We start from the raw sequence: 26,247 nt of genomic DNA, 5'->3' as shown, positions 1-26,247 counted from the left end.
AAGAAGGAAATCTTTGTATTTCATTTTTGTTTTTGAATAATTTTTACTTATATCATTTATTATAGCACAACAGCATACATTCCAAAAAGGAAGGCGTAACATAAACTGAAAAACTGAAGATACACCCATTATCCCTTTCAATTCTAATCTGTACATACTTTATCATAAGTATTATTTCTATATTCTTGACTCACATTTTTCACTATATATCATAGACACTTTCCTAAATTTTACAAAATCTTCACATGTAACAACAGCAAGTGCTGTATGGAACAGATTATGAGCTATCTAATTGGAACATCATGTAGTAAAATGATGCACTAAAATATGGTTTTCCAGCCTAAGTTCTAAACACTACAGCAATCTTTCAATCTTCTCAATAAGCCCACTAATGTTAGCATTCCATTTACTCTTTATGGAAAAAGAGGTCTAACACACTGGCAGATGGCTTTGGCATGATTTTCTCTGATTCAGGTCTGCACTTGATCTTAGCCAAAAGGCCGAGAAGTGATCTGATTCAGGTCTCAGTGCTTTCTGCAAGGAAAAGTGCCAATACTTATTATTTTCATAGTAATATGTCATAAGAACCAAGTTTAATGTTGTATATGGAATTGCTAGGTTGAAATGTCATTCATAGATTTCCCCCTTTCTTTTCCAGAACAAATTCCAGATACACAATAACAGAGGACTGACTGGAAGTTTTCCCACATGTATTGTTTTTATAGCAGCTCTTCCCACTACATGTACTACCTTAAAATAAATTCTTTAAAAGAATGAAATAAAAAGAAATAAATTCCAGCTGAGAGATTTCCAAACTAGTTACATTCACAGAGTTTCTCTTCAGTATGAGTTGCCTGATGCCTAATAAGTTTATAGCTATTAATGAAAGCTTTTCCACACTGAATACATGTAAAGGGTTTCTCTCCAGTATGCGTTCTTTGATGTACAATAAGTCGAGCACTCAAACTAAATGTTTTTCCACACTGATTACATTCAAATGGTTTCTCTCCAGTATGTGTTCTCTGATGTTGAGTAAGACATGAACTCTGCCTGAAGGACTTCCCACATTGACTGCATTCATAGGGCTTTTCTCCAGTATGAGTTCTCTGATGTACAACAAGAACATAACTCTGGCTGAAGGATTTTCCACACTGATTACATTCATATGGTTTTTCCCCAGTGTGAATTCTCTGATGCATAACAAGGTGAGAACTACGGTTAAAAGATTTTCCACATTCACTGCATTCATATGGTTTCTCTCCAGTGTGAGTTCTTTGATGTGCAACAAGCTGAGAGCTCCAGCTGAAGGATTTCCCACACTGATTACATTCAAAGGGTTTTTCTCCTGTGTGAGTTCTCTGATGAGCAACAAGTTTATAACTTTGACTAAAGGATTTCCCACACTGATTGCATTCATAGGGTTTTTCTCCAGTATGAATTCTTTGATGTGCAATAAGTTTATAGCTCTGGATAAATGATTTCCCACACTGATTACATTCATAGGGCTTCTCTCCGGTATGTGTTCTTTGATGTGCAATAAGTTTATAGCTCTGCCTGAATGACTTTCCACATTGATTGCACTCATAAGGCTTCTCTCCAGTATGAGTTCTTTGATGCACAACAAGGACATAACTCTGGCTAAAGGATTTCCCACACTGATTACACCTGTAAGGCTTCTCTCCAGTATGAGTTCTCTGATGGGAAACAAGGTGCGAGCTCCGGCTAAAGGATTTTCCACATTCACTACATTCATAAGGTTTCTCTCCTGTATGCGTTCTCTGATGCGCAACAAGATGAGAGCTCCAGCTGAAGGATTTCCCACATTGATTACATTCAAAAGGTTTCTCTTCAGAATTATTTCTCATACTTTGAGTTAGGGAGGAACTCTGAGAGGTTTTACTACATTTATATAGACTCTCTTCAACAGGAATTCTCTGTTGATTATGGGATATGCTGTGGTTCAAAACTTGCCCACATTCTTTAAAATCAAAGGTTTTTCCTCCTCCATGAATTTTTTCATGTATCTGTAGGGGTGTACCATGGCAAAAAGATTGAATACTGTCATGTAATCCACAGGATTTATCTTTTGTTTGAGTTCTTGTAAACTGAATAAGGTGAATGCTCTGAGGGGGTTTTCCACATTCATTATTTTCATGTAGTGTCTCACTGTCATCAATCTTCTGATGACTGTTTACAGCAGAATTAAGGTACCATTTTTTAGCATGTGGTACATGTTTATGAAAATGATTTATTATGGGTATAAATTGGGATGAAAATAGACTGGAATTCAGACCACTCTTCTCCCCAGGTTCATCACTTTTGCAGACTCTCTCATGAATAATTGCTTTCCTTTGAGTGAAAGCCACTTCCTGCAAAAATATCTCTTGTTTTTCCTGCTGCTCCTCCAACTGATCTTTATAGTCACCAACTCCTTCACATGAAGATAACCAAGGATCATCCCTTGTAAAACATTCTGTCTTCACGCCATTAGCTGGTTCTTCATCAAAAATGTTCTGCTTTGAAGTTGAATCTTCTTTTCCAACTGCAGTTGCCAAGTCTGAAAGAAAGCAAAATAAAGACATCTTAGCCAAAAAAAATTAGAGCTGGAAAAATGGAATAAAGCTAACAAGAAAGTATAAAAAATGCATGTGGATTTGTTTTCAAATACTGACCAATAACCTAGGTTGAAAAAGCAAAAGGGTGAGATAAACCATTAAGTACAAAACTACCACAGTGCAATATTACGATAGAGCCTTAAAATGTAACTATCGTAATATTGGTTTAATCTCAGTCTGAATAAACAAGACTGTGGATGTCAAATACCTGCATATTCCAAAATAAGATCATCTACATAGAACCTACAGAATTGTAATCCAATTTTGCAATATGTAAAGAATAGAGGTTCTTTTGCACTCTTTAGTGCTATATAGTTGTTCACTAAGAGATTAGTGTCTACATATCTAGGAATTTCGGAAGGCACAAAACTTATTAAATATTCTACTCTGTGTCAGTGAGACATGAGAAAACTACTTTTGCGAATAAAAGAAAAGGAATGGAGCATTATTATCCCAGTTCCCTAAATGGGGCATTATTATCCCAGTTCCCTAATATAGTCCCATGAATTTCTGTGATTCCAACTGAGAGAGACTAGAGTTGCTCCTAATAGTCTAGGTGGCTACTAGGTCAAGCAATACAGAGTATATATGGAAAAAGTGGTCATATATACAGTTCACCAAAAGGTACAAAGTGAAGAAAAATGTGGTATCTTCTATGGGGATTTTTTTCAAACAAACCTTCTATACTTGCAATGATCCCTATGTGTTTGGTTCTCACTTGAACACATGTATTGGAAAATTCTTTTTATAATCTTTCCTTTGCTCCAACTAGGAGATTGTATCTGTTTTGAAAAGCTGATGAGGAAAATACAGGAATTTGAGTGTTGGAAGCTGAGGACAAAAGAAAATTACTGCAGAATCTGGTCCCAGCCTTTGGTATTTAGGAACATGAAGACTGAAAATCTCAAGCCCAAGAAGCTGCACTGTTTCTACCTCACAAATTAAAATTAATCTTCACTGGGGAATAAAGAGCACAAACACAATCTATATGCAGCCAATATCATTGTGGCTGCAGAATCACACAGTTGTTAATCAATGAGAATGTGAAATCATTTCAGTACATGGATCTTCATTAAAGAGGAGTATATTCTTACCCCAAGAGACTTTGTCTCTGTGGCTCTCCAGGATATTTCTGTCCAGGCTCCTCTGAGCAGGGTTCCAAGTGCCCTGTTCCTCCTGTGTGAAGTCCACAGTCACAATTTTGAAGTTCACTCCTTCCTAAAAAAATACACACATTCCTGCTCAGCTGAGTATTTCCTTCCAAAGTTTATGGAGGAAGAAAAGTCTGACAGATGGAAAAAGGAAAATCTGGTGACCTGGGAGTTGTCCTGAGATTGTCAGTGCCCAAAAGATTCCAGCCAAGATGTACAGGTGCCTTCTGGGTGAACTCTTTGGGTTTTAGATGCTGGACCTGTTATTACAACTCCAAAGAGGAACACGAGATAAGAACCGACATAAACTATCTTAACTTTTCTGCCATAAAAAAAGATGCTTATTCTGATTTTTGCAATAGTGATTATAGAATTCTCACTTAGGAATTCCCTCCAAATTCCCAAGAAACTAATGAAACAGATGGTTACTTTTTTTCTGTCAAAGGCCAGACAGTAAATATTTTACACTTTGTCAGCCACACAGTCTCTATCACACTACTCAACTCTGCTGCTATAGCAAGAAATTAGCCACAGAAAATATATAAACAAATGGATGTGGCTATATTACAATAGATCTTTATTTACAAAAACAGCCACAGGCTGTTCTTTGCTAATGCATGAGATAGAAAATGAAATGTGGACCTCAATGAAAAGCAGTATGAATAGGTGAAGAGCACTGGATGTAGACAATAAAAAGACTTGGTCTTCTCACCTATAAAGAGAATATATCTGGATTTAAAAATATATCTAATCTGACAACTTGTTTTTTTTTTTTTGAAACAGGGCCTCACTCTGTTGCCCAGGCTGGAGTGCAGTGGCACAATCATGGCTCACTGCAGCCTCTACCTTCTGGACTCAAGTGATCCTCCCACCTGGTCTTCTGAGTAGCTGCAACTACACATGTGCACCACCATGCCTGGCTAATTTTTAAATTTTATGTAGAGATAGACCCTCATTATATTGCTTAGGCTGGTCTCACACTCCTGTGTTCAAGTGATCCTCCTGTCTCAGACTCCCACAGTGCTGGAATTACAGGCATGAACCATCACACCTGACCCAATCTGTCTTTTAATGGTGACTTTGTTCCATTTCTATTTATTAGGCCTAATAATACCTAACTTATTGGGTTGAATTAATAATTATGAAGATCTATGAAAAGCCACTAGCAGAGTTTACTGATGAAATGACAAAGACTAGTAATTACAGGTTGAGTATCCCACAACAAAAATACTTAGGACTGGAAGCATTTTGGATTTCAGATTTTGAAATATTTGCACTTACATGATGAGATGCCTTGAAGATGAAATCCAAATCTAAACACAAATTCATTTATGTTTCATATACACCTTAAACATATAGCCTAAAGGTAATTTTATGTAATATTTTAAATAAATTTTTATGAAACAAAGTTTTGACTGTGTTCTGACTGTGACCAGTCACAGGAGGTCAGGTATAGAATTTTCCACTTGTGGTATCATGCCATGGCTCCAAAACCTTCAAATTTTGGACAATTTCAGATTTTTGGATTAGGAGTGCTTAGCCTGTACTGCTACTATTAGTAGGTCTCAGAATCCTGAAAGATTAACTGAGAACCAAAGCAAACTTTATTCTGAATGCTCAGTCTTCAAATAACAGTTCTGTTTCTGTCCATATCCAGCTGCATGGCAGAGCCTTTTAGGACACATTCGCTGTTATTACTGACATATAAACAGGGTCTCTTGGGCTGTCTCCTCTGAGTAGGAAAGGGCCTGTTCTTAAGATAACTGGGCAAGAATTTTAATCCAAAAAAGAAGTGCTAAGTGTGATCTGTCCTTACCCAGGAGGAGCAAAGGCAAGGGGAAGTCAAATGCCTCTTGCCACTAAAGGCTCTTTAAATAGACCAGGCATTCTTGAACTGCAGTTCATGAATAGGATACAGGGTCCTGAATGCCATAAAAACACATGCAAAATACTGCTGTACATGCCTCTAAGTTTGAGCCTAAAAATTTCACCGAAACCTCAAATGTTTTCATGATTAGCCCAATGTGAAATTCAGAAAAATAACTTGCCAAACTGCTACCTGTGTAAGGCCGGTGCCTCCTTGGGAGCTGAATGGACATGCCCTTCTCTCTACACACCTAAAAACTACGTCATCATTCTGAGTGCATTGCTCAGCATTTGCCCTCTCCACGCAGGCTCCCCCTTGCCCATTTCCGCATTCCAATCTCAGCCCTGCACCCGCCAGAAATTTTGAAAAGGCCTGCCAAGAACCTGCCCTATGGTAGCTCCCCTGTACGTCCTCGACCAGCCCCTCATCCGTGCTCACTCCCTTCATACCCAATGGAAATGCCCCCGCTTTGTTCACCTCACCCATCCCCAGTCTCTTAATACCCAATAGAACTACCTTGTCTTTGTTTCCCCCATAGTCAATCAGCTACTTCTACTCCCTATAAAACCCCATGCCCCAAGAAGAGAAGCATGACTTCTCCGGCCCCTCCTGTAGGACCGTAGAACCTTGCCCAGGAGCTGATTAAATTTCTTTATTCCAATAACTGGCCTCAGTTGCCTCATTTAAATCTCAGTTGCTTCATTCAAACCTTACAACCTGAATTTAACATTAATATTTAAGGTACTGTCTTTCAACCTGTAATGCAGGCTTGCTTTTAATAAACACTCCCCCTTCCTGTTTAATATAGGTCTCTTTAGTATAAAGCTTGCTCAAATGTCAAACAGATAATACTAAACTAGATTAGCACCCCACTCCACTAACTATATATTCTCAAAGCTCCGTGGACTTCTATCCTCACGCATAACGGTCATCTCTGTCACTAGGCCATGATCCATGAAGGCAGGGACAAGGTGTTTACAGTTTGCAAACGTACCTCCAAGGCTTAGCATAGTGTTTATATATAGTACATATTAAATTTATATTTAATAAATTATTTCAGTAAGTGAATCAACAGTATCAACAAACCTAATATATCAAATTAACCTTCACCCAAATTGATTTAAGTTATCTCTCTTTACCTGAATCTCACAAGCTGTACCACATACCCATGTTTGAAAAGGCCCTTCAATGTGCAGATACTAGCTTTTCCGGACTTCTATCCCACTTATTCTACCCTTTTTCTCACTTGTCCCAAATTTCCCATGCCCAAAAACTCTTTCCCAAAATCTTCAACTGTGCCCATGAAACTTGTCTTTTGTAACAATAAAATAGGCGGGGTATGATGGCTCATGCCTATAATCCCAGCACTTTGGGAGACCAAGGTGGGTGGATCATTTCAGCCCAGGAGTTCAAGACCAGCCTGGGCAACATGGTGACACCCTATTCCTACTAAAAATATACAAAAAATTAGGCAGGTGTCCTGGTGCATGCCTATAGTCCCAGCACTCAGGAGAGGCTGAGGTTTGGAGAATCACCTGAGCCTGGGAAGTCAAGGCTGCAATGAGCCATGATCACACCACTACAATGCAGCCTGGGTGACTGAAGTGAGAACCTGTCTCCAAATAATAATAAAATAATGCAGTTTCAATATCCTTCACCAAATATTCCCTATATATCCCTGTATTAATGGAGACCTACACTTCCTACTGAGGACTTCTCTCTTCCTCAGTCCTCAGAAGCTAAGAATGCCCATCCTCTCCCATCCTAGGGATCTCAGCATCAAAGAGGGAGTGCACGTCCTCCCAGTTACTCTGAAACTCATGCCATTTACCTCACTTCTTGGAGCTCTGTCCTACCCACCTACTGCACACCACCCCCACCCCCATTCACTGAAGATTAATACCTGGGATTTATACTCTAATATAAGAAATTGTATTGTCTTGTCTCATGTTGTCTATAACATCCACTTAGCTGATGAGAATATAAAAATAACAGACTTTAATGAAGCACTTATGAGTTTTCATGAAGCACCACCATGGTGTCAGGCATTGTACTAACATGTCACATGGATTATCATTCATTTAACTCTCACAGGGCTCCTGTGAGGAAACACTATTAGCAGTACCATTTTTTTTCTTATGAAGAACAAGACAGTCAGAGAAATTAAGACATACGCCTAAGGTTAGTAGTTAGGATACAACCTCAAGCTCGCACACATCAGAGACTGTGTTATCAGTCATCAATTCATATGGCTAACCCAAGTCTTGTATCCTGAAGGTGCTCTTCATCAGCTCACTCTTAGGGGGACACCTCAGACCTTAAAATCTCCATAAAGCACTACACCTTTTGAATCACAAATACGAAACTGCCCATCTTTCACTACAATGTCAGATTGCTCCACTGTATTGGCTCAATTTTCTCCCTTTTCTCTTGTCCCTCAATGGTTTAGGGCCATATGCTACAGAAATGTCTACTATTACCACTACCAGCCGATATTCTTTTCATTTCTACTTAGGGGCTTCTTTATCTCTTCCATATTAATTACTCAATTTAAGGTCCATGAATCATTCATTTTAATCTTCCTATTCGAGATATTTTTAAATTCTCTTTCAAATATTCCCTTGACCTTTGGAATGTCCACTCCACAGGAAGTGGACCTGGCAAATTACAAAAACTAAATGAACTTGAATGTCAATCTGCTATCTGTGGAAAGTGGGCTACAAAATGACACTGCAGGAAAAAATCCACAAAAGCAGCAGGACAGAGTATTATGAATTAATGAATGAACCATTCAGATTGACCAGCAATCCTATTACACCTACTGGAGAAGACCGTTTTCTCCCATAATCCAAAATTGTTATTTTAAGCCTTCTCTACCCTTATCATACATCTCTCCATTCCAAATTCCCACCATCATGCTCATCTGATTTTTCACAGTAAACAAAAATCAAGCTTTCAAATAATTCCCTCAACCTCACTGTTCCTATATAAATCCTTCTCTTCATATAGAGCAAATTTATTCAAGATGCTCTGAATTAATTTCTCTGGTGTTAACCAAGGACTCTGCTCTATGGTTTCTCTTATCTCCTGATCATTAACTTTTTTTCCTCCACTAACTGCCTCCTGTAATCACTTAAACTGAATTGAATCTTTTCAATCCCTTAAAAAACAAAAAGCCCCTCAATCTCAAAAGTCCTTGAAGTTCTCACTTTCTTCCACCTTTCACACAATAACCAAACTCCTTGAAAAAGTTGTCCACTCTCATCTCCGTTTCCTCTCTTTCTACTCACTTCCCAGCCATGCACATTTCTCAATGTAAAGACAGAGGCTTGCCCAACTTACTTGAGATGGGATGGTCAGTGACTCAGTGTCTTCTCCCTCAACTTTGATGATAATCTCTTGAGGAAGGAGAGAATCCTGAGGAGGCAAAACAGAAGAGAAAAAGTAAAATAATCAGGGAGCTAAGTGGCAGCTCAAATCTCCTCCTGTCAGCGGGCTAGGATTTGACATACCACCTGTTTTAACACATCCTCCCCACCATACTTCTACTCCCTCCTCCCATTGGTAAGCTCAGCTAACCATGTGGAGAGAGAAAGGAAATAACTAGAGGAGCACCAAGGCCCACAGAGAAGTGGGCATGAGGTCTTTGTGGGACTTCTGGGCCAGCCCAGTTGCAGCTAAATGCAGCAGAATGAGTGCATTAAAGACACTAAAGAGCAAAGAACTGTCCGGCAGGCCCTGCCAAAATTCCTAGGTCACAAAATTATAAGCAAATAAAATGAAATACAGCATGACCAATGCCAAAATCATAAAGAGAAAGATCAACAAATTAATTTTTTAAGATGTTTAGCAGGCCACATGTGGTGGCTCACACCAACATTTTGGGAGGCCAAGGCAGGCAGATCACTTGAGACCAGGAGTTTGAGACCAGCGTGGCCAACATGATAAAACCCCATCTCTACTAAAAATAAAAAAAACTAGCTGGGCATGGTGGCACCCTCCTGTAGTCCCAGCTACTTGGGAGGCTGAGGCAGGAGAATCACTTGAACACAGGAGGCAGAGGTTGCAGTGAGCTGAGATCATGCCACTGCACTCCAGCCTAGGCAACAGAGCAAGACTCCATGTCAAAAAAAAAAAAAAAAAGTTTAGCAAAAAGTACCACTAATAAAGGCATTATCAATAAGAATCTATACTATTGATCCAAGATGGCCGGTTAAGAGCAGCTCAGGATTGCAGCTCTCAGTGAAAGCACAGAGGGTGAGTGGATGCCGCATTTCCAGATGGATTTTTATTGCCCACAGACCAGGAGATTCCCAGGCGGAGGAGCCCCACGGGTCGCCAGCGCAGCTGTTTTGGGAGAGAGCCGACCGTTCAACCAAAAAAAAAAAAGGCTGTCAGGCAGGGAGCCAGGTGATAAGACCCGGCTGGTCCCACCCGCGCCCCCCCCCACAAAAAAACAGCAATTGGAAACACTCTGGGTTGAGTTTCACTGCAAGCACAGCTGAACCTGGGAGGCGCCAGCTCTGTGGGGGAGGGGCGTCCGCCATTATCAAGGCACTCCACCACTACGGAGGCAGTCCACATTGCTGAGGCAGCCTGCCGTTACTGAGGCAACCCGCCGTTGGTGAGGCAACCCGCCATTACAGAGAGAGTCCGTCATTACAGAGGCGGACCACCATTGCCGAGGCAGTTCTAACTACACACATATAAATAGGACTGCAGGGAAGTTCACACGGCTGCTGGGCGGAGCCCACAGCAGCTCAGTGAAGCCTCTACAGGCAGACAGTGACTAGGCTGCCTCCTTGCTGGGCAGGGCAGCCCTGAAAAAAAAAAAAGGCAGCAGCACAGCGGAAACTCATAAAGCCTTAACTCCCCGTGACAGAACACCTGGGGAAAAAAAGGGGGTTATGAGTTCTGCTGCAGCAGACTTAAACGTACCTGCCCAGCAGCTCTGAATGAACAACAGAGCTCACAGCTCAGCACTTGAGCTCCTATAAAGGACAGACTGCCTCCTCAAGCAGCTCCCTGACCCCTGTATATCCAAAGAGTCACCTCATAAAGGAGAGCTCAGACTGACATTTGGTGGGTATCCTTCTGGAACAAAGCAGAAGAAACTGGTAGCAACCCTTACTGTTCTGCAGCTGCTTCAGGTGATCCCCAGGCAAACAGGGCCTGGAGTGGACCTCAGCAGTCCTACAGCAGAGGGGCCAGACTGTTAGAAGGAAAACTAAGAAACAGAAATAACTTTATCATCAACAAACAGGATGTCCACTCAGAGAACCAATCAGAAAGTCAGCAACTACAAAGAAAACAGGTGGATAAATCCACAGAGATGGGAAGAAACCAGCACAAAAAGGATGAAAACACCCAAAACCAGAACACCTCTCCTCCTACAAGGGATCACAACTCCTCACCAGCAAGGGAACAAGACTGGATGGAGAATGAGTGTGATGCAACGACAGAATCAGGCTTCAGAAGGTGGGTAATAAGAAACTTCCGTGAGCTAAAAGAACATGTTCTAACCCAATGCAAAGAAACTAAGAACTTTGAAAAAAGATTTGACGAAATGCTAACGAGAATGGACAACTTAGAGAGGAATATAAGTGAATTGATGGAGCTGAAAAACACAACACGAGAACTTCGTGAAGCATGAACAAGTTTCAACAGCCGAATTGACCAAGCAGAAGAAAGGATATTAGAGGTCGAAGATCAACTCAATGAAATAAAACAAGAAGGCAAGATTAGAGAAAATGGGGTAAAAAGGAATGAACAAAGTCAACAAGAAATATGGGACTATGTGAAAAGACCTAATCTAAGTTTGATAGGTGTACCTGAATGTGATGAAGAGAATGAATCCAAGCTGGAAAATACTCTTCAGGATATTCTCCAGGAAGACTTCCCCAATCTAGCAAGGCAGGCCAATATTCAAGTCCAGGAAATACAGAGAACACCACAAAGATATTCCTCAAGAAGAGCAACCCCAAGACACATAATCGTCAGATTCACCAGGGTTGAAATGAAGGAGAAAATGCTAAGGGCAGCCAGAGAGAAAGGTCGGGTTACCCACAAAGGGAAGCCCATCAGACTCACAATAGATCTCTCAGCAGAAACCCTACAAGCCAGAAGAGAGTGGGGGCCAATATTCAACATCCTTAAAGAAAAGAACTTTCAACCCAGAATTTCATATCCAGCCAAACTAAGCTTCATAAGTGAAGGAAAATAACATCCTTTGCGAACGAGCAAGTACTCAGAGATTTCATCACCACCAGGCCTGCTTTACAAGAGCTCCTGAAAGAGGCACTACACATAGAAAAGAACAACCAGTACCAGTCACTCCAAAAACATACCAAATGGTAAAGAGCATCAACACAATGAAGAATCTGCATCAACTAACGGGCAAAACAGCCAGCTAGCATCAAAACGGCAGTATCAAATTCACAAATAACAATATTAATCCTAAACGTACATGGACTAAATGCCCCAATCAAAAGACACAGACTGGCAAAGTGGGTAAAAAGCCAAAACCCATTGGTGTGCTGTATCCAGGAAACCCATCTCACATGCAAGGATACACAAAGGCTCAAAATAAAGGGATGGAGAAAGATTTACCAAGCAAATGGAGAGCAAAAAAAAGCAGGAGTTGCAACTCTCATCTCTGATAAAATAGACTTTAAAGCAACAAAGATCAAAAGAGACAAAGAAGGACATTACATAATGGTAAAAGGATCAATGCAACAAGAAGAGCTAACGATCCTAAATATATATGCACCTAATACAGGAGCACCCAGATACATAAGGCAAGTTCTTAATGACTTACAAAGAGACTTAGACTCCCTCACAATAATAGTGGGAGACTTTAACACCCCATTGTCCCAAAATCTCCTGAAACTGATAAGCAACTTCAGCAAAGTCTCAGGATACAAAATCAACGTGCAAAAATCACAAGCATTCCTATACACCAATAACAGACTTAAAGACAGCCAAATCAAGAACGAACTGCCATTCACAATTGCTACAAAGAGAATAAAATACCTAGGAATACAACTAACAAGGAATGTAAAGGACCTCTTCAAGGAGAACTACAAACCACTGCTCAACGAAATAAGAGAGGACACAAAGAGACGGAGAAACATTCCATGTTCATGGTTAAGAAGAATCAATATCGTGAAAATGGCCATACTGCCCAAAGTAATTTACAGATTCAACGCTATCCCCATCAAGCTACCAATGACCTTCTTCACAGAACTGGAAAAAACCACCTTAAACTTCATATGGAACCAGAAGAGAGCCCGCATAGCCAAGTCAATTCTAAGCAAAAAGAACACATCTGGAGGCATCACACTACCGGACATCAAAGTATACTACAAGTCTACAGTAATCAAAACAGCATGGTACTGGTACCAAAACAGAGATATAGACCAATGGAACAGAACAGAGGCCTCGGAGGCAACACAACATATCTACAACCATCTGATCTTTGACAAACCTGACAAAAACAAGCAATGGGGAAAGGATTCCCTGTTTAATAAATGGTGTTGGGAAAACTGGCTAGCCATATGCAGAGAGCAGAAACTGGACCCCTTCCTGACACCTTACACTAAAATTAACTCCAGATGGATTAAAGACTTAAACATAAGACTTAACACCATAAAAACCCTAGAAGAAAATCTAGGCAAAACCATTCAGGACATAGGCATACACAAGGACTTCATGACCAAAACACCAAAAGCATTGGCAACAAAAGCCAAAATAGACAAATGGGACCTAATCAAACTCCACAGCTTCTGCATGGCAAAAGAAACAGTCATTAGAGTGAATCGGCAACCAACAGAATGGGAAAAAATTTTTGCAGCTTATCTATCTGACAAAGGTCTGATATCCAGAATTTACAAAGAACTAAAACAGATTTACAAGAAAAAAACAAACAAGCCCATTCAAAACTGGGTGAAGGATATGAACAGATACTTTACAAAAGAAGACATACATGAGGCCAACAAACATGAAAAAATGCTCATCATCATTGGTCATTAGAGAAATGCAAATCAAAACTACATTGCGATATCATCTCACGCCAGTTAGAATGGCGATCATTAAAAAATCTGGAGACAACAGATGCTGGAGAGGATGTGGAGAAATAGGAACACTTTTACACTGTTGGTGGGAGTGTAAATTAGTTCAACCATTGTGGAAGACAGTGTGGCAATTCCTCAAGGACCTAGAAATAGAAATTCCATTTGACCCAGCAATCCCATTACTGGGTATATATCCAAAGGATTATAAATCGTTCTACTATAAGGACACATGCACATTACAGCACAGTTTACAAGAGCAAATGTTCATTGCAGCACATACAATAGCAAAGACCTGGAACCAACCCAAATGCCCATCGATGATAGACTGGACAGGGAAAATGTGGCACATATACACCACGGAATATTATGCAGCTATAAAAAACGATGAGTTCGTGTCCTTTGTAGGGACATGGATGAACCTGGAAACCATCATTCTCAGCAAACTGACACAAGAACAGAAAATCAAACACCGCATGTTCTCACCCATAGGTGGGTGTTGAACAATGAGAACACATGGACACAGGGAGGGGAGCACTACACACTGGGGTCCGTTGGGGGGAAATAGGGAGGGACAGTGGGGGGTGGGGAGTTGGGGAGAGATAGCATGGGGAGAAATGCCAGATACAGATGAAGGGGAGGAAGGCAGCAAATCACACTGCCACGTATGCACCTATGCAACAATCTTGCATGTTCTTCACATGTACCCCAAAACTAAAATGCAATTTTAAAAAAAATCTATACTATTAAGACTTCTTCCAAAACAATAAAAGGTAGCCTCAACAGAAAAATGGACAAAGAAAAATGCACATGCAACCATGAAGAAACTGCTGTGAATATACAAACCAGATGCTCACCTCTTTACGTCAAAATCAAACACTTATTTCTGTATCTGTATATATTAAAGATCATAAATTCACATGGATACCTCCAACTACAATTCAATAACACATCTTATTCTATCTAAACTTTCTCCTTTCTTTATGTATACCTTCTTTCTCTGGCTCCCATTTTCCTGTTTATATTTACTTATTTGCTCATTCCCTGTATGTAATCAACATCCTGACCACATAGGATGTTTCTGTGACAGTCACAGTCATTAGTCTGTTGCTAATGACTCCAGCTCTGGCAACCCACTGGCCAAGAGCTTCATATATTCTTAGAAGAAGTATAAGTTGATACAATCACCCTGTATTTGCTATATATTAAATATTTGTATTTATAAATAATGCTTTATTTGGAAATTCTTAAAGATTCACAAGAAACGGCAAAAATAAAGCCACACTAAGCTTTCCTTGGTAATATCATATAACCACAGTACACTGTCAAAACCAGGAAATTGAAATTTTGGTACAATATTATTAATTCGAGTGCAGAGTTTATTCTATTTTTACGTATATTTTTGTTTTAGTTTTTTTAAAGGTAATATTTTTTAAAGTGTAATGTAATATCCATTAGCCTACTTTCAAGTACTTATCCTTCGAAAATAACATGAAGTACACTGGGATGCATGTACAAGAAATCTCATTAGCAAGTTACATTATCATAGCAACATGAGAAGGGAGATTAAATGTCCACTAAGAAGTGCTTGGTCAAATAAATTATGCTTTACTCAGATGACTGAATACTATTTAGCAGCCAAGAGAAGAAGAAATAAATTTGCATGTACTGATACACATAATAGAAAGATGTCTATAGTATATTGCTGAGTGAAAAAATAAGAACAGTATACAGAAGATGAATAGATTTCTATGAAATATAAATATACACAGAAAAACCTGGAAAGATGTTCCCAAAAGAATTAAGTTTTCTTCTAGGGTTTTTATGGTATTAGGTCTTATGTTTAAGCCTTTAATCCATCTGGAGTTCATTTTAGTGTAAGGTGTCAGGAAGGGGTCCAGTTTCTGCTTTCTGCACATGGCTAGCCAGTTTTCCCAACATCATTTATTAAACAGGGAATCCTTTCTCCATTGCTTTTTTTCCTCAGGTTTCTGAAAGATCAGATGGTTGTAGCTGTGTGGCGTTGCCTCCGAGGCCTCTGTTCTGTTCCATTGGTCTATATCTCTGTTTTGGTACCAGTACCATGCTGTTTTGACTACTGTAGCCTTGTAGTATAGTTTGAAGTCAGGTAGTGTGATGCCTCCAGATTTGTTCTTTTTGCTTAGAATTGACTTGGCTATGCGGGCTCTCTTTTGGTTCCATATGAAGTTTAAGGTGGTTTTTTCCAGATCTGTGAAGAAGGTCATTGGTAGCTTGATGGGGATAGCGTTGAATCTGTAAATTACTTTGGGCAGTATGGTCATTTTCATGATACTGATTCTTCCTAACCATGAGCATGGAATGTTTCTCCATCCGTTTGTTTACTTGGAGAATATGATTGTACCTCCTCTCGAATGAAAACTGTTTTCAGCACCTTTTTGTTTAAAAGTTTTCACAAGAAAACAAAAGAAACTCATCTTTCCTTAAAGTAGACTCTGGAGGAAATGTCCTTCGTTGCCCTGATCCCAGCAGTCAACTATATCGCTTTACCCTGCTTTCCTATATTCACATCACATATATTCTTGTATCTTTGGTTTTTTATTTAACTCTTCCAAAAGAATGAATTTCTTAAGAGCTGAGGTCTTGAATAATTTAAAAATATAAACAAATTTTAGTACAAAAAATGCAGTAATTAAAAGACTTTAAAAAAAAAAGAGCTGAGGTCTTGTCTGTCCTGTTTACCATGGTTCCACCATGCTTAGATCACTACTGATACATAGTAGGCTCTTCATAAATGTATGCTGACTATAAAACAGCCACTAGAAGGGACATGGAATATGCTACCTGTACCTTTGCATTTGTCCCTGGGGTCCCTAGAGGCACTAAAGCATAGTTGAGCTCAAGCCCTTCCCCTGGTTAGAGTAAACCTCTGTTGGGTACCTTTTCTTCTCAGAAAATTCAAAGTGTCAGCCTCCAGAACCTGCTCCCAACTTACTCTTACAAACTAAATGCTCAGAAACAAGCTTGTGACAAATGCATGTGAGCCCGTGAATGCATGCACACCCACATACCCTGACTTTCCCCTAGGTTCTACTCAGTTTAAATTACTGACCATTTTAGGAATATCTCCTGAATTTACATCTTAGCTTCCTTAGTTTCCTTCAGATAATGTCAATATAATCTATCATTTGCCTAGTATTTTTAGTAATACATAGAGTACTTCAACACAGAATTTCCACCTCACAAAATCATCTAAACTTTTTTGTTTTTAAAGAGATAGGGTCTCATTCTGTCACCCAGGCTGGAGTACAGTGGCACCATCATAGCCTACTATAGTCTTGAACTCCTGGGCTCAAGCTAGCTACTGCCTCACCCTCCCAAACAGCTGGGACTACAGATGCAATGCCACAGCTGGCTAATTTTTTTTTTTTCTTAGATGGAGTCTCGCTCTGTCACCAGGCTAGAGTGCAGTGGCGCAATCTCAGCTCACTGCAACCTCCACCTCCTGGGTTCAAGCGATTCTTCTGCCTCAGCCTCCTAAGTAGCTGGGACTATAGGCGTGTGCCACCATGCCCAGCTAATTTTTGTATTTTTAGCAGAGACAGGGTTTCACCATATTGGCCAAGATGGTCTCAATCTCTTGACCTTGTGATCCGCACACCTCGGCCTCCCAAAGTGCTGGGATTATAGGTGTGAGCCACTGTAACTGGCCTAAAAACATTTTGAAGAAAAGAGTAATATGTCTATTTCACCAATGTAGAAATTAATGGTAATAAAGTTTAGTAAGCTCGTTTAAGTCCACTGATTGCCTGACACAAACTCTTCTGCTTTCCATTGTCCAAAATCTGTCTAATCACCCAAGGCCCAGATCAAATGCCACCTCCTCCATGAAGTGTTCCCAGATAGCAGAAAGCTTCATGTCTTTTTCTCTCAGGACTTCTTAACTTTGCTGGCCCTTTACTATACCAGTAAAATTATTCTCTTCATATTACTTCCATTTCTCTATACCGCCCCCTGGGTCCTGAATTTTATATTATAAAGCACTGTATATTTTTTATCTTTGTATTCTCTTCAGTATTGAGTAGGAGCACAATAAAAGTTCTTTGAATTTGACAAGACTAGAGACACATACAGCGTTTGGAACACAGGAACAAAACTAAAAACCTTTACTCTACTTTCTGTATGCTTTGGAGCATTTTAAAATTACCCTCTTGTTCAATAGTCACCTATATCATAAAGGAGCATTTCCCTTTTTCTTTGCAGACTTTACAAAATGGGAACAGGAATCAGAATGTTGACTTCCACAAAGAAAAGGGTTGTGGGCAGGAGATAAAAATTGTTCCTTCTGTAACATAGGTGGGACCCCATGGGACCCAAAGCAGGGGAAAAGAGATAAGCAGAACTATTGTGGAGTAACCTGTCCACTTCAAAGTGAGACAGTGGTAAATCAGACCTAGGGCTATGAATATTTGCTCACCTATAAACAGAGATGACCAAATATACCTTTCCCAATATGAGGCATTCTTGAAGCAATAAAATGAAGTTTCTAATCAAATCACTGAAGTATTACTGGACTCAATTCTCAGAGCTTTGCTTTGGGGTGTACTGGCAGTAAACCCTCTATATATTTGTGAGGACATTGAGAAAACACAAGCGTCACACAAGCAGATGACTTCTTGGTGTGTTTCCATCTCTTCCTGCCCAGGGAGATGGAAGGTAGAGCTCACATTTCAGCTCAAGGTATGTGGCATCCACAGAGGCCCATGTGGGAGGCCCTGAGGTTTCTTAATCACCAAATCTAGAAAGCATAAAACCAACCTCTACAAACTACAGCACTGGAAAGAAGATTCCCCTGCCTCATTTTTTGAGACCATCCTGACAAGAGGATCCTTTAGTTCTCATGCACAAGAAAATTCCCTCTCCTGCCCCACATTATCATCCATGAGTAATTCTCACTGTCCTCAAATATAGAAAACAGACCATCCACATAGGGCCACCAACAACCTGCACAGCTTTGAATGTTGAGAGTGACAGTGGATGGGTGAGATTCTACCACCTACTTGGCAGCAGTTTTGGTCTCAGCCCCTGAAGGCAGGTAGAGCTCAAAGTTGGCTTAAGGCCTTCCCTGGACCAGCTACTTCTCTGTGTATGAGCCACTAAAATCTCTAAGGTGATGTCCCAATATCCAGATGGTTTCTTCCTAGATTGGCTCACTGAACTCATGGCCTTCATTCAAAGCAAAAACTTGGGCTCCCTTGATTTTTCTCTCCCTTCCAGGGTTCGAATATCCTTCAGGTCCAAATCAAGTACTTGTTCATCTTTTGATAATAATTAAAATTAACTAGAGAACATTCAGAGTTGAGAAGAATGGTAGCCAGACTCTGAGGTGGCTCCCAAAGACCCTTACTTCCTAGTATTCATGCCTTTGTGCAATCCTAGCCCAATGGCACCAATATGGGTCTGTGTGACCAATAGAATATGGAAGAAGTGATGGTGTATCACTTCTGAAATCAGATGATAAAAGACACTGTGGTTTCACCTTGATTGTATGCAACTAAGTGCTCTTGCTATCTCCTGCTCTCTCCCTCTCTCTCTCACTCGATCATTTGCTCTGGCAGAAATCCACTGCTACGCTGTGAAAGCCCTGGAGGGAGGCCTATGTGGTGTAGAGCACCTCTTGCAACAGCCATCTGAGTGTGCCACAATACCCTCCCACCCAGTCAAGCCTTCAGAAGGCAGCAGCCCCAGACAACAACTTGCCTGCAACCTCATCAGGGACCCTGAGCACCAGAAACAACCAGTTAAGCCGACTGGGATTCCTGACCTTCAGAAATTGTGTGACAAAGTAAACATTGGCTATTTTAAGCTGCAAAGTTTTGGGGTATGTAATAACAGATAACTAATACAAGAAACAGGACGTTTTTGCTTTTCCTATGCAGCCTTGGAAAATATAAGAAGCACATTTCTGGATTTGAGAACTAAGTTGTGCAGGGCAGCGCTGCCTGCCTCATCTTTCCTCCCAGTGCTTTGCAAAGGGCCTACTTAGGCAGTCACTAAATATGTGACACAAGTAATATATTGGACTTCTAATTTAGTTCACAAAAAAGAAAATGGCAAAAGGACCATTATGATTCCCAGAAAACACCTAGTCCCTCAATTAAATTAGAACACCAATGGCCACATCAAAACACATTTTACCAGCCAGGCACTGTGGCTCACCCTGTAATCTCGGCACTTTGGGAGGCCAAGGTGGGAGGATGGCTCAATCCCAGGAGTTCGAGACCAGCCTGAGCAACACAGTGAGACCCTGTCTCTATAAAAAATAAAAAATAAAAAAATCAGCTGGGCATGGTGGTGTGCACCTGCAGTCCTAGCTACTCAGGAGGCTGAGGTGGAAGGGTCACTTCAGTCCAGGAATTCTAGGCTGCAGTGATCTATGTTGGTGTGCCATGTATTCCAGACTGGGTGACAGAGTGAGACCCCGTCTCTTAAAAAACAACAAAATAACAAAAACCCATACATTTTACCTGTAGTTTTGATAAAGATATATGTGTAAACTTATATTTGCTTAACTCCTTCTAAAACAACTGCACATGTGTACAAGGAATCACATACAAAACATTTATATCAATGTTATTTGTAACAGCAAAAAATTTAACACTAAAGAGCCATTAACAAACCCATAAAACCCACAACATATTTAGAAGGTGAAGTCTGGACACTAGGTGTGCATAGTGGTACTGGGATGTCACTGCTCCCAGCCCTCCATGGACAGACAGGGAATCTGTGTGTACACATATGCACACAGATACAGGCACACATCTCTATATATTTCTAGATTAATGTGTACTGAAAACCATGAGCCCACATTAAAACCTCCAATGCCCACTGCACACCAGAGTCCACTCAAATGTTCTTTCTTGCCATATCTCTACCTCATTTGACGGCAAGACACCTGGCTCCAGTCCCTGATTATACATTTATTATCTGATCTATCCCCCTGTAGGTAGCTCCTCTCATTTCCACAACCACGCCCTCTCCCCATGGATGCTTTCCCCAGACTCCCTGGGCTCTGCCACCCCACACTAGGCCACCCTCTGCCCAGGGGCGCTCCTCACCCTGCTTAGGCTTTGACTCCCCAGGCTAGACTGCCTCAGCTCTCAGATTCACTCTGCCACTTGGACTTGGACAGCCCTTATCAAGCCGCCCCACTATGTGAGTGCCCTCCACATGCTGCTGGGCTCTGACACCCCTGCAGGCCACCGTCATGCATGATGCCCTCAACATGCTCATGCTCTGACATGCCACACCAGGCTGCACCTGACCCTCAACACAGGTGTACAACTTACCCTGCTCTGGCGCCAACACCCCATCTACCATGGACATCTGCTTGCTGCACTTGGGCTCCAACTGTCCCCAGTGGGGCACCCCCCCTCTGGATGCCCTGCTCACCTGCTCTGACCCCATCACCCCACACCAGATCCCCAGATATGGAGACTGGCCTCACCCACTTGGGCTCTGACACCCACAATGGGCTCCCCCAGGTACACAAGTGACTTCTTCATTCCACGTGGGCTCTGACTATGCGGGGATGTCATCCTGTGCAGATGCTCTCCTCACCCTACTTGGTCACTGACACCCTGCACATGGACACTCTCTTCACAGCAGGCAGCCCTGACGACTGTAGGTGCCTACCTCGCACTGCCCCACCTCATGGCTTCAGGGCTGAATTGTTCAGGAAGAGAAACCCTAATTTAACAGTTTTAAGAAATTCAGCATTTTCAAAGAATATTTGCGGTAGGAAATGTTCTAAATTGTCAACTTTCTTTTTTTTCTTAGAGACAGAATCTTACTCTGTTGTCCAGGCTTGAGTGCAGTTGCACAATTATAGCTCACTACATCCTAGACCTCCTGGGCTCAGGCAATCCTCCCACCTCACCCCTTCAAGTATCTGGGACTATAGATGGGCACCACTATACTGGCTTATTTCTAAAGTTTTTTGTAGAGACAGGGTCTCATTATGTTGCCCAGGCTGGTCCTGTACTCCTGGCCTCAAGCAATCCTCCCACCTCGATCTCCCAAAGTGCTGGGATTATAGGCGTGAACCACTGTGCTTGGCCAATTGTTAATATTTTTACCTTAAAATGCACTGTACAAAAATGTGAAAATACAGGCCAGGTGTGGTAGCTCATATCTGTAATCCCAGCTCTTTGGGAGGCTGAGGTGTGAGAATGGCTTGAGATCAGAAGTTTAAGACCAGCCTGGCAAACATAGTGAGATATCGTCTCTAGAAAAAATTTTAGGCCGGGCACGGTGGCTCATGCCTGTAATCCCAGCACTTTGGGAGGCCGAGGTGGGTGGATCACGAGGTCAAGAGATCGGGTCCATCCTGGTCAACATGGTGAAACCCCGTCTCTACTAAAAATACAAAAAATTAGCTGGGCATGGTGGAGCATGCCTGTAATCCCAGCTACTCAGGGGGCTGAGGCAGGAGAATTGCCTGAACCCAGGAGGCGGAGGTTGCGGTGAGCCGAGATCGCGCCATTGCACTCCAGCCTGGGTAACAAGAGCGAAACTCTGTCTCAAAAAAAAAAAAGAAAGAAAGAAAAAATTTTAAAAATACACACACAAAAATATTAGCCAGGCTTAGTGGTGCCCACCTGTAGTCCCAGCTACTCAGGAGGCTGAGGCAGGAAGATGGCTTGAGCCCAGGAGTTTGAGGCTACGGTGAGCTAGGATTGTGTCACTGCACTCCAACCTGGACGACAGAGCAAGACCCTGTATCCAAAAAAAGAAAATACAGATAAATGAATAATAAAACAAAGTCACTTATAAAGTAACTCCAGATAATGTTTGTTAACAGTTTGGTATATTTATAGTCTTCTAATGTATTTTCTATATACATTAAAACTATATCCCTTTTTAAAAGGTGATGATTTCTAAGTGCTATTTACTTAACATAGGTAATAAATAACTTTTTCTGTCATTAAATTTGCATTATCGTATCAGTTCCAATGGCTACAGTGTATTCCATTTCATGATCTTACCATAATTCATTCAGCTATCCTCTTGCATTGCACGTTTAGTATATTTCCAATTGTTCATTCTCAAACAAAGCTGTGAATTGCTGGCCAAAGGGGAATCAGCATTCTAAGGGCTTTTGATTTAGGATGCCAAATTCCTCCCAGAAAGAGTTATGTGGGCTAAAAAGGTGAGGCAACTACCAGGAAGATTTATAAATTATAAGTGTCTAAGTGTTAAAGCCTGATGGCAATGAGGGCCCCAAACCCCCTAAAAGTCAGGAGGGCCATAGCCTCCCAAGCCCAGAGGGTCAGGCTGCAGGGCTTATGTGGGAGCAAGCTGTGGGTCCCTCTGGGAAAGGTGGCTCCACTCACCTGTGCACAGGCCTTTGGGGGCTCTGGGGGCTTCTCATCCTGCTCTTCCATGCTCTCCTCCAGGCACAGCAGGGTGCTGAGGTCCTGAGCTGCACTGAGAGAAGTCCCAGGTACAGCATGAAGATGCAGGTCTGTCAGATCTGCTGTGGCCCCCACCCCCATTAGCCCCTGCTCACAGGATGAAGGATGCATTCCCATGGCAAATGCACTGCTAGAGGTTCCTGCCAACTTCCTGCCCAAATATTTGTGCATGCACTGAGAGTCCCTCAGTCCCTCTCCCAGGCTAAGCTTCTGGTTCCTCCACTGTCTTGGGCCCCTGGACCGTCCCCACCTGTAAGCCCAGCTTATGCCCAAACATGGCCTCCTGCCCACCACCAAAGTCTGCAGCACCAGTCCATCACTCTCTTATTCCACTGGGCCCTGGGATTCCCCACAAATATCAGACATATCAAAGACCCCTTGGTGTTCACCCCATCCTACTCCTACCAATCTCAATCTACAGCCCCAAACCAGCACTTCTTCCTAGGGCCAGAATCATACTCACTGCCTAACTGCATGCAGCTGGTGACACAGCTCCACTGCTCCCAGGAACTGATTCAGCAACTAAGACTGATCCTACCCTTCCATCAGCCAGGCCTGTCCCTCCAGCAACCCAGCACAGAGGGCCACCCACTTCCTGCTCAAATAGCCAAGCATATACACAGAATGTAGCTGCACCCACATCCTGTTCCCTCCACCATTCTGGGGTCCACTGGCTCCTACTCCAACAGCACCAGCCAGATTTCTACCCTAACACCCTCCCAGGCCCTGAATTTGTAGCTCTAAACCAGTCCCTCTACCAGCTTGGGCATCCTCAGGCCTGAAACTACAACAGGGCCTGCACAGGACTAGGGGCCTCCAACAGACACCAACATAAGCCAGACAAAAGCAGCCCTACCCAGGCTCTAAATATGTGTCTCAGAAGCTCAGGTGCCTCTGTACTAACTAGGTATTCTGCGGTCTGAGACTAGAGCAGCCCCTAGCAAATCCCACCTTAGGCACCCCACTCCTTGCACCCTATCTCTCCTTCTTACTCTCTCCCCTGCTTCCACCATATTCTCACTCATGCAGCACAGTGTAGGCTCACAATGCAGCTGCTTCCTGAACCTGCACCCAAACTGTTTCCTCATTTTCCTCCACAGCCTTGTTGGAGCCCCTGCCCAGATTCCTGGCCAAACACCTTCCTAGGCACCTGTGGCTCAGGAAGAGACTGTCAACCTGGGCACCACCAGGCTGTGATCAGGGTTCCAACCACACAAAGACCCCAGCACCCTCTGTCTAAAACTCATCTCCAGCCTCCTGTTTCCCAACGAAACGCCTGTGTGTGTGCACAAGGAGTGCCTGACACAGTCCCGCCCCTCTGCAGCTGCTTCCTCCACACACCTGAGCATCCTCAGGCAGAACCAGGGTCCTAAGACTGCCCATGCCTCCCCAGTCTGCCCAAATGCCAGCACATGTGCAGAGTGCAGCTGGAGTAGCCCCATGCCTCCTAAGACCAGATTCAAACTGGGGCCCCCAGGCCTCTATTCCACAGCCACTGCACATGGGCTACCCACCTAGGCTCCCTCCTCCCACAGACACAGCCACAGAGCAGGTTCACGCTCACAATCTGCATCCAGGACCTGGATCTTCTGCCAGTCTGGGGGCACACCCTGCTCCTGAGACAAGAATCTACATCCCTCACCCTTCCTGGGACATCTCAGGCACCCAAAGCCTCTGTGTGAGTTCTGGGGTCACCTGCCCCACTATTTGCCTGCAGCTAGAACAACTAAACAGTAGCTTGAGCATACGGCTCCACAATCAGCCTCAGGACTTGGGCACTCGCTGGCGTGAGGATTCTCAAGCCCATGATACAGCAGCTCCATGGGAACTGGGCCTTTTGGCCTTCTCTTGCCCAAACAGGAGGGCCTGGGTGTCATGCAGTCAGCTCTTTCCAAGACCAAATCTATAGCACAGACGCTGTCCCTCTACTAATCTGCACATTATTGTGCCTGCAAGTAGGGTAGCCCAAGTAAAGGTCTCAGGAACATCTGCTTCATAAGGATGCTGGCAGTATACAGCTTCCTCCCAGCTACCAATTTGATGGCAGCTGTTGCAGCTCTGTCCTTCCTGGACTCAGACTCTGTATCTCCAACCCAGAGTCTGCCATCTTGAATGTCCTAAAGCTCTGCACTATCCTACATGGGTCCCTACTATCAGTTCAAGTTTCTGTTTTCCATTCAGACACCCCCAGGACATGCAGGGTGCCTTCTGCCCAGAAGCTGTTTCTAGGCGCTGATACCCTTCTTCAGCTTGGGAGTTTGCTGCCCATGGGTGACTCCCACCAAGGGCTCACTAGCAATAGCAACACTGCCTCTTCTGGGACAAGAATCTGCAACTCCAACCTGGTCTCTCCACCAACCACAGCGCCCCTAGACCTTCGAGAAGCGCGTTGTCTGCTCCAGGGGCTCAGAGCCACCTGCTCAGAATCTTATCTACCACCTTTTGCTTCCTACTCAAATGCTTGCTCAAGAGTAGAGGGACAGTGGCACAGCCCCTCTTCTCCAGAAACCACAATCGGCAATGGAGTACTCCATCAACCCGGATAGCCTCAGGACCTCCACTAAATAAGCCCGGCACTGAAGGAGGGGAGTTCTCAGGATGCCCCCTTACATCAATGCATATACCCTATTTTTCACCAACCTGGGTATCCTTAGGCCCCAGACAAGAGCACCAACTGACCAAGCACCCGCGCATGCACACAGAGGACAGTCGCAGAATGTACAGCTGTCTCAGTAACTCCATCAACCTAGGTGACCTCAGGCTAAACCGCCACCCGCACAGAGATCAGGTCTCCCCGTTACACTCACCACCGCTTCCAGCTTCGCGCCTAGACCCTGCGCATGCTCGCATCGGACACCAGGCGCTGCCCCGTGCCCCTACCGAGCGTCCGCTGGCCCGCAGCCCAGGCTGGGCCTATCACCGCCTCAGTGCCTGGCAGGCTCTGCGGCAGGACGAACTCGGGTGAAGCAAACCCTGGCCCCGATTCTGCAATACGGTCGACACGGGTTAGGCTTGTTTGGTCCCCTCCGCTAGTCAGCATCTGCAAGTCGAAAGGGCCTAACTGCTCAGCAACTGCGAGCGTCGGCGCGC

At 42.9% G+C, this 26,247-nt stretch overlaps 1 protein-coding gene across 2 annotated transcripts; it reads right to left on the bottom strand.

Moving 5' to 3' along the window:
• Positions 1 to 576: 576 nt before the first annotated feature.
• On the bottom strand, positions 577 to 26,247 carry ZNF180 (zinc finger protein 180). 2 transcript variants are annotated; one of them, XM_012446584.2, is made up of 5 exons: positions 25,965 to 26,247; positions 23,077 to 23,170; positions 8,976 to 9,050; positions 3,710 to 3,833; positions 577 to 2,557 (listed from the first exon to the last, which is right to left on the bottom strand). In XM_012446584.2, exons 2-5 carry the CDS (start codon positions 23,125 to 23,127, stop codon positions 816 to 818), a joined length of 1,992 nt encoding a protein of 663 aa, XP_012302007.2. In that variant the 5' UTR covers positions 23,128 to 23,170; positions 25,965 to 26,247; the 3' UTR covers positions 577 to 815. The 2 variants fall into 2 exon arrangements, with proteins under 2 accessions (XP_012302007.2, XP_021524217.2); XM_021668542.2 differs by having other exon boundaries at positions 23,077 to 23,165.

Source organism: Aotus nancymaae, unplaced genomic scaffold (genome assembly GCF_030222135.1).
Source record: "Aotus nancymaae isolate 86718 unplaced genomic scaffold, 86718_ANA_hifiasm-v0.15.2.pri h1tg000028l, whole genome shotgun sequence".
Taxonomy (NCBI): Eukaryota; Metazoa; Chordata; class Mammalia; order Primates; family Aotidae; genus Aotus; species Aotus nancymaae.
This window is presented reverse-complemented; position numbering and strand designations above follow the sequence as displayed.